This window comes from Herpailurus yagouaroundi, unplaced genomic scaffold, assembly GCF_014898765.1.
Source record: "Herpailurus yagouaroundi ecotype Mexico unplaced genomic scaffold, PumYag 163, whole genome shotgun sequence".
NCBI classification, from domain to species: domain Eukaryota; kingdom Metazoa; phylum Chordata; class Mammalia; order Carnivora; family Felidae; genus Herpailurus; species Herpailurus yagouaroundi.
The window spans coordinates 68,130,828-68,139,844 of NW_024412404.1; the positions used below are offsets into that span (position 1 = coordinate 68,130,828).

General features: G+C 55.8%; 1 protein-coding gene across 1 annotated transcript in view; it reads left to right on the top strand.

Moving 5' to 3' along the window:
* Positions 1-7,895, top strand: part of MTG1 (mitochondrial ribosome associated GTPase 1) — a 17,552-nt gene extending 9,657 nt beyond the window's left edge. Inside the window, exons 5-9 of the mRNA XM_040486939.1 lie at positions 1,756-1,934; positions 2,373-2,469; positions 2,853-2,934; positions 6,735-6,847; positions 7,239-7,895. Of these exons, the coding sequence (XP_040342873.1) occupies positions 1,756-1,934; positions 2,373-2,469; positions 2,853-2,934; positions 6,735-6,847; positions 7,239-7,372 (605 nt within the window). The 3' untranslated portion in view covers positions 7,373-7,895. The remainder of the gene's footprint in view (positions 1-1,755; positions 1,935-2,372; positions 2,470-2,852; positions 2,935-6,734; positions 6,848-7,238) is intronic.
* Positions 7,896-9,017: the final 1,122 nt, after the last annotated feature.

Consider the following 9,017-nt stretch of genomic DNA (forward strand, 5'->3'; position numbering starts at 1 on the left):
AGAGACAGAATCCGAAGCAGGCTCCAGGCTCTGAGCGGTCAGCACAGAGCCCGACGCGGGGCTCAAACCCACGAATTGTGAGATCATGACCTGAGCCGAAGTTGGACGCTCAACCGACTGAGCCACCCAGGCGCCCCTATCCTGTCACACATTTTACTTTGTTCTCTCTCCTGAACATGAAGTGTTAAGGTATTTAACACGTGGATGACTTTCCTGCCTGTTGGTGATTGTGTTCCCCTTCACGGAAATCTCTTTGATGCCCATACTCATGGCGTAGCCAGATAGATGGGGCCTGATAATAAGCAGCAGGCGGTTGATGGGGCAGCCCCAGCTGGGAGACGGCATCCTGCCCGACTGCTCGGGGGAGATTCTGGAGACCCCGGGCCTATCTCCTTGTTTCGTGCTCATTTGGATTTGGAGTCACACAGACGTGCCCACACTACTTACTCGCTGTGTCATTACCCTTTTCCATTAAGTATTTTAAAGTTCAGTACCAAGTCCCACATTGGCTTCGTGTTCCACACCAGGATGCGTTCTTTATTAACAAACCCAAACACCATGAGCTCCGCTGAACTGTTATTTTACAGATGGTGTTTTTGGTGCTCGTTGGAGAATTGTCAGATCATCATTTTGTTTTTTAATTTTTTAAAAAATGTTTATTTTTGAGACAGAGACAGAGTGTGAGCAGGGGAGGGGCAGAGAGAGAGGGAGACACAGAATCTGACACAGGCTCCAGTCTCTGAGCTGGCAGCACAGAGCCTGACGCGGGGCTCGAACCCACAAACTGCGAGATCATGACCTGAGCTGAAGTCGGACCCACTGAGCCACCTCGGTGCCCCAAATCATCTTTTTTTTTAAGTTTACTTTTCTCTAATTGTGGCTTAAAAAAAAAATTGGTGGCATTAAATATATTCAGTGCTGTGCGACCATGACAGTATTTCTAGACTTTTCCTTGGTCTCAAACTGAAAGTCTGTAAACATAACCCCTAGCCCCCTCTCCCCTTCTACCACCTGGGCACCACTAATCTGCCTTCTGTCCCTGGATCTCTGAAGAGCTCCTACCTCACATGAATGGAATCACACAGTAGTTGTCCTTTTCTGTTGGACTGATTTCACTGAGCATAATGTCCCCAAGGTCCATCCGTGCTGTGGCCTGTGTCAGAATTTTGTTCCCTTTTGGGGCGCCTGGGTGGCGCAGTCAGTTAAGCGTCCGACTTCAGCCAGGTCACGATCTCGCGGTCCGTGAGTTCGAGCCCCGCGTCGGGCTCTGGGCTGATGGCTCAGAGCCTGGAGCCTGTTTCCGATTCTGTGTCTCCCTCTCTCTCTGCCCCTCCCCCGTTCATGCTCTGTCTCTCTCTGTCCCAAAAATAAATAAACGTTGAAAAAAAAAATTTAAAAAAAAAAAAAAAGAATTTTGTTCCCTTTCAAGGCTGAATAATATTCCATTATGTTTAGATGCCACATTTTGCTTTTCCATTTGTCCACCGATAGATACGTGTATCTCTACTCTTGAGTTTATCCGGCCCCTTGGTCGGGAGCTGTGCTCACAGACAGGCCTGTCGTGATCAGTGCTGTGGGGCTGATTTGCCGGGTGTAGGCTTGGTGTCGGGGGCACAGGATCAAGTCCAGGAGGGAGGAAGCCGTCGTGTGGGAAGCAGCAGCTCTGTGCTGACCTCCACGGCCAGGCCCTGGCCTCTCCTCACCCTCCCAGGCACCAGGGAGGTGCATTTCTGTCCCTGTTGGTTTGGTGCTGAGTTGAGCACGAGCTCATCTGGGCCTTCATGGGTTTCCGGCTGTGTCGTTTCTTCTTCTGTAGCTTGTGTGCCAGGCTTCTGTGTTCACTATGTCCGACAGCCCCTTTGCATCCCACAGGGAAAGCTACCAGGGTGGGCGGCGAGCCTGGGATCACCAGAGCTGTGATGTCCAGAATCCAGGTAGGGTCCTCGGCTGCTGGGTCTGGAGCTCCACACGCAGGCGCCTGCTGCTTCCTGAGGACTCGGGAGGCCCTGCCTCCACCCGCCCCACCGAGTGTTGCCACACGCCAGGCACTGCACCAGCCTTCCACCAGAGCTGCGGGCAGGCTTGCTCGTCACCCCTGTTTTATGGAGGGGGAGCCCGCATCTGCCTAAGGTCACACAGCTCAGCTCAGCTTGTCCACACGTTCCCTTCTTTCCCTGGGAGGAGAAGATTGGGGCCCTTGGGGCCTGTTGCTCCTGTGCTCTGGACTCAGTGGGAGCTGACCCAGTGGGGAAGCCAAGAGTGTGGTGGAAAGGCCTCGTTGGAGCCTCAGGAGCCTAACACCCCAGCTCCAGGGGCCGCCCAGCAGCAAGCCTGGAGGCAGCGGCGCGGCCGACTGTCCTCTGTGTCCACAGGTGTGTGAGCGGCCGCTGATGTTCCTGCTGGACACTCCTGGGGTGCTGGCTCCTCGGATTGAAAGCGTGGAGATGGGCCTAAAGCTGGCCCTGTGTGGTGAGTTGGGGGTCACCCTTCGTGCCCCCTCCTGCCGCCTGGGTGCGGGGCCCCCAGCCCTGGCACTTTGTGCCTGCCTTTCTAGGCCTGGATGTTGCAGACTCTTGAATGCTGTGCTGAGCGGGCGTCTCAAGCAGCCTGTGCGGTCCTAGCTCAGGGCGCATGTGGGCCAGGCACTGCTGTGACCCCACTGACCCTCACAGCCCTCCTTGGAGAGAGTGCCTTCCTTCTCCCATTGTACAGCCAAGGCAGGTCTGTGGGTCAGGTCCAAGGGCCACGGCCGGGCCTTCTCCTCAGCAGCACCTCGGGCTGAGACAGGGAGGGGCCCTGGGGTGCAGATGCCAGGCTGGTTTGCCAGGCTCACCCTGGTCGCCTGATTCTAGGAACCGTGTTAGACCACCTTGTCGGGGAGGAGACCCTGGCGGACTACCTTCTCTACACCCTCAACAGGCACCAGCTCTTTGGGTGAGTGCAGGGTCCGGGGCAGGTGGCTAGCCTCTCTCTCTCATTCTAGACAAACATAGTCTAAAACAGCAGCAGTAAGATGCGATTAGACCAGCAGCCTGCACGTTATTTGCAGCATACAGGTCGATATGTTTGTTACACAGTCAAGAAAAGCCTCAAATTTCCTGTGCTCTTTGGTAATTCCTCCTTCCCACCTTTACCTGCTCCCATTTTACAGACGAGACCCCAAAGCCCGCTCGCCACATCCTGGTGACCATCTGTTTTCTGTCTTTCCTTGGACGTCCTGTGCTCTGTCTTGCGGGGTTCCCGTCCTCGGTGTGACTGCTTTCAGATTCCTCTGTGTGGTGCCTCCAGTCGCTCATTCCTGGTGCAGATTTACACCTTGTTATTCCCCCAGGAGTGAGACGTGAGCAGAGGGTGTTTGCTGGGTGTCCTTTACCGCGTCGAGGACCACAGCCTGGCCGGAGCTTTGTCAGTTTTGTTGGTATGGTTTCATTGACTTTCTCCATTGTCTTTCTGTTATTTCATTGATTACCGTTCAGTCTTTATTATTATTTCTGCTTTGCTGGTTTTCCTTCTGTTTTTGCCATCGGTTGTTGAGAGAAGGTACTGAAATCTCTGCCTGTGGTCTGTCTTGCGGCTCTGTCTGTCTGCTTCACGCATTTCGGAGCTCTGTTGTGCGGTGCAGGGACAGCCCGGGGATCATCGTGTCCCCCTGAACCGATGCCCTTATCAGTCAAAATGCCTTTCTTGATGTTCACAATACTTCCTGCTCTGACATCGACCTTGTCTGGTAGTTACACACCTGCTGTAGCTTCTGATGAGTGCTCACATGGAGCGTGTTTGTGTCTTTATATTTAACACGTGTTTCTCGGGGTGCCTGGGGCACTCTGTCAGTTAAGTATCCGACTCTAGATTTCAGCTCAGGTCATGGTCTCACAGTTCGTGGGATCGGGCCATTCTCTTCCCCTCTCCCCTCACTCTCTCTCTCTCAATAAATAAATGAATATTTAAAATAAAATGAAGTAAAATGTGTTTCTCATAGGCTGTGTACAGATAGTGAGGCCTTGTTTCTTATCCAACCTGACCATTTCTGTCTTTTATTTTGGGTATTGGACCATTTATATGTAATGTGATTATTGATCTTGGGGTTACGTTTGTCATCTTACTCTTTGTCCTATCCGTCCTTTGTTCCTTTTCCTCCTCCTCTGCCTGTGCTGTCTCCATCTTTCTCTCTGTCTCTCTCTGCATCTTTCTCTCTCTTCCTCTGTCTCTCTGTCTCTCTGTCCTTTTCTGGTTACTGGGATACTCTTATCCCCTCTCTCCCCTTTGTCAGCTTGCCTTCTGTAACGTATGGAGGAGGTTGTCTCGGTGTGAGGAGGGTTAGGTGATAGAACCCGTCTCATGGCGTATAAGCACCTTACGATAGCGCATCTCCATTTTTCTCGTGATCTTTGGGCTTTTGTTGTTCTGTCTTGCTTTTGTGTATTTTGTAAGCCTGAGATGTACTGTTTTTGCTCATATGGAGACTCCCAGGTGTGAGACGTAATCTTAGCTGTTTGCCCATGGCTTTATGGTTCATGGGCACCGCTTGTTTCTTTGTGTAGATCCACGTTCTGTCTGGTGTCGCCATCCTCTCACGATTTCCTGTAGCGTTTATTGTAATGCAGGTCTGCTGGTGAGGAGTTTGTCTCCTCAGGTTTGTCCAGAGATGCCCGTATTTCATGTTCGTTTTGGAAGGATACTTGCCCTGTGTGTGAAAGTCTAGGTGGATGGTTTTTTTTCAGGAGTGGAGAGATTTTGTCCCATCCTGTTCTCATCTGTGCTGTTTCTGATGAGGAATCTGTCACGTTTGTCTTTGTTCCTCCAGCTGCCTTTAGGATTTTCTCTTTATTGTACTTTTGAGCAATTTATGACAATGGGACCCGTGTGGTTTTCTTTATGTTTCTTGTGCTTATAGTTTGTTGAGTTCTTAGATCTGTGGCTTTGTAGCTTTTATCACATTTTCAACTATTATTTCTTCCTGTGTTTTCAGTTCCTGCCTGCTCCCGTCCTCAGGACCTGCTGGGCACGGCTGCTGCCCCATGGGCGACCTGCCTGCACCCCATGTGTCTGACCCACTGCAAGCGCCCGCCAGTGTGTGTCTCACAGCACGGGTCTCTAGTCCGATTCGGATCATGCTTTACATCTTCTGTGTATCTGCTTAACTTTGTAACCACATGGAATGTGGTCACGATGACCCGTCTAACATCTCTGCTAGTCCTAACGTCTGGGGCGTTTTCAACTGACTGATTTCCTCCTCACGATGAGTCTGTTTTCCTGCTGTGCACGCCTGATCATTTTTGCTTGGATGCTGGGTGTTTTAAATTTTACCTTCTTGGGAGATGGGTATCTTTAAGTTCCTGGACACATCCTTGAGCTTTGCTTGAGACAATCATCTGGAAACAGTTCCTTCCAGGCCTGACTGAGGCAGGGCCTCCCCCCACCTCTGCTGTGCCCCATGGGTCATGAGGTTTCCGTCTGCTCCTGGCTCTCTGTGAGCACTGACTGCTGCCCCTGTGCCCTCCAGGGTGGTCCTTCCTGGCCTCTGGCTTTGGGGAACTTCCTTTATCATGTGTGCAGATCCCTCCTCTGCTAAATACAGAGGATGGCAGGCTTCCAGAATTCTCTCTCTGGGCAGCTCTGCCCTTTCTGGTCCTGTCGTGTGACTTTTACTGGGCCCACACTCCAGGCATCCTTGGGGCTCCCTGGGGCCTCCGGGCACCAGGCTGGGTGTTTGTTGGTTTACATCCTTTGTAGCTTGATGTCTGGTGCCTTGAAAACCATTGTTTTGTAGGTTTCTGGTTGTTTCAGGTGGATCGTAAGTTCAGTTCTCGTTACTCCATTTTGCATGGAAGTAGGATTTCAAATTGATTATTTTGTTTCATTTCCGTGGGAGTCTGTGTGGGCCTCCGCGGTCCCCCAGTGTTTCTGGAGAACAGGCAGCCATGTCCTGCAGGGCGGCCCTTGTGTGTGTGTAGTGGGGTGCCCAGGACAGAGGGGCCGCAAGTTTGATTTGGGACCTGCCTTCCTCAGGATGCGATGTCCTCCAAGGTGGGCACTCCGATACCCAGGTGGGGACTCCCCTCGGCCGAGCCCCTTCCTGCTCTGTGGACCCGGAGGCAAATCCCACCGTCGCTCCGGCTGTCGTAGGTTCCGGGACGAGTGGCCGGCAGAGGTGTTGGTTGGGTCTCCCGGCTCCTGTGGCGGACGTGCTTGTCTGGGGATGAGGCTTGTCTCTTTCAACCCTTCAGGGTCAGACACACCCGGCCCTGTGCTGGCCTTTCTCATCAGGCCCTGAGCCAGCGTCACGGACGGGGCGTCCACAAGAGCTACTGGACAGTTCTCGGCAGAGGCGGGCGCCGAGTGGGTTTGTGCTGGTCTGTGGGCTACAGAAAACACCAGTCAGACCTGCTCATTCTCCCCTGGAGAGAGTGCTGGCAATCCTGGCGATCCTGCCTTGGGCGGCTGCCCAGAGGCTTGGAGCACCTGTCAGGGTACTGCCGTGCTGACCTAGGGCTCCAGGCTACGGGCTGCTCGGGAACGGGGTGGATGACGCAGTCGTCCCGCCATAGCAGCCACGGGCATCAGCAGGGAAGCGGTCCTCAGGACAGCTGGCTGTGGCCACGTGGGAGGACAGACATCGGCAGCTCTGCAGTGGGCACTTATGGCCACATGCACGAGGGGTCCCTTGTGGAGCTGGGCGTGACCCGGCATGTCCCCTCCTGGCTCCCACTCCCCGACTGTTGGTCTGTGTGTAGGTACGTGCGGCACTATGGCCTGGGTGGCGCCTGTGACGACATCGCCAGCGTGCTGAAGCAGGTGGCTGTGAGACTGGGGAAGACGCAGAAGGTGAAAGTGCTCACGGGCACGGGTGAGAAGTGGGGGCATCCGCCTCCGGCTGGGCTTGGGGAAGCAGCCGATCGAGCGGCCCCTGGTGCTGGGGGAGGACACTGTGGGCACGTGTGGCTGTTTTGGGAACACAGGTTCTGCAGAGGGGCAGGCTCTCGGTTCAGCCTGTAGACGGCAAGGCGGCCCTGCCTCTTGGCGCTGGATATACCCTGCGTCCCACCGGTTTGAAACCTGCCGAGGTCGAGGTGCCACAGCCCAGACTCTTGTGTTTTCTTTCAGAACATGTGCTCGTGCCCAGGCTCCACAGGTGCCCACCGTCCGTCCCTGAGGACGGGCAGGGAGGCGTGTGTCTGAATCCTGCGCCTGCCCTGTGGGGAGGTGCCTTCCTCACCAGACCCTCTTCTCTCCCCCAGGTGACGTGAACGTCATCCAGCCCAACTACCCTGCGGCAGCCCGAGACTTCCTCCAGACCTTCCGCAGGGGGCTGCTGGGCCCAGTGATGCTGGACAGGGATGTCCTGCAGAGGTCCCCCGTGGCAGAGCCCTGAACTGGTCCAGTTGGCAGGGGCCTCACTCCTGCCTGGCCCTTGGCACCAGAGATGCGGGGCATCCCAGGCCCCAGCCCAGAATCTGATGCTGGGCCTCCCTTTTCCAGAAGCTCCATGCTGGGCACCATCCACTCAGGTCTCTACGCCGGGAAGGAACCTGTACCTCCTGCTGCCCCACAGCCTGGCCAGCTGTTGTTGGGGACTGTGCCTGGGGTCTGGACGTCAGGGCTGACGAAGTCCCTAAGCTGTCCCTGGGTGTCTCAACTGTGCTGAGTATCTCTCAGGGGGAAGATGATGCTTTCTCAGGAGGACGTGAACGTACAGTCTGCAATTTAAAAATCTCACGAGGCCAGTCTCTGCTGGTGGCTCGTTTGCCGTGCACCAGGAGCACCTTGGGCTCACATGTTAACGTCTCTCCAAAACGACACAAAAAATGGGATATGAACTGCTTAGTGAGTAAGGTCTATGTATCGGGGCCTTGGTGGTACCCTGGGTCCTGCAGTAAAGAAGAGTCTGTTTGCCAGTGGAGTGTTTATTTCACGACACGACGAAAATGTGCACACAAAATGGACAAGAGGTGCCAAGGAGCTGTGGCCAAACCCAAGAACTGTCTGCTCCCCCGGTGCCCCGGGGGCTGCCCTGCTCACGGCCAGCTGCATGCAGGCTGGGAGGGTCGCTGGTGTGGCTTCCCCCCACTTCCGAGTGGCAGACTGTAGCTACTGGACAGTGGGACTCTCCCCAGGGACCTGTACCTGCCAGCCTGCATTCCAGAAAAGGGCAGAGGAGGGAAGGGGGCGGGGTGGGCCCGGTGAGCAGCTCTGCTCCTTCTGTGCCCAGTGTGTGTGGCCTTCCTGGAGCGTTGGAGTCTCTGCCAGGCACCTCCCCTCCTGAAGGTGCCCACGGTGGCGCACACTTCCTAATCTGAGATTACCCCCCCTGGGTGCCATCTGCCTCCTGCTGGGACCCTGACCGGTAGGGCAGGAAGTACTCTAGCATGTGACTGTACCAGATGGGGACAGGCTCTGGGAGTCAGGCTGGTGTGTGGTGCCCTGTAGCCTGTGAGGGCGGCTCAGAGGCTGGGCCCATGCTCCTGGCCCCGCAGGGAGAACTGAGTTGGCCCGAGGTGCAGCCCTGATGGGTCTCCCCGTGCTGCCTTGCAGTACGGTGGCAGAATGGTCACACCGCCCGAGGCCCCGGGCAGGGCTTGGCCGCAGCCTGCTGGTCTTTGGTTGCATCAAATTTGGTCTGGAATGGATGGAGAGGCACCTGGGCTCATACCCCAGGAATGCTGGCAGTGCGGATCCCTGTCCTGGTCTTTGGACAACAGTGCTTGATCCAGGGCTCCGCTGGTAGCTTGGCGACCCTCACCCTGACCAGACCTGTGTGTCAGCTGTGGGCGAGCAGAGGTGGCAGGGCCCCCGGAGGTGCTGGTCTTGGCACTGGCCTCTGTCAGCTGAGTCCAAAGGCCCCATAGTCTGGGGGGTGAGGGCAGATTCTGGGAGGCAGCCCAGCGGCAGGTGAGGCTTTCAGTGAGCACCGACGGCGGGGGGGGGGGGGGGGGGGGCGGCAGGGGGGGCGCGGGGGGGGGGGGGGGTGCGGGGGGGGGGTGGGGGGGGGGGGGGAGAAACCCACGCCGCCCACAGGG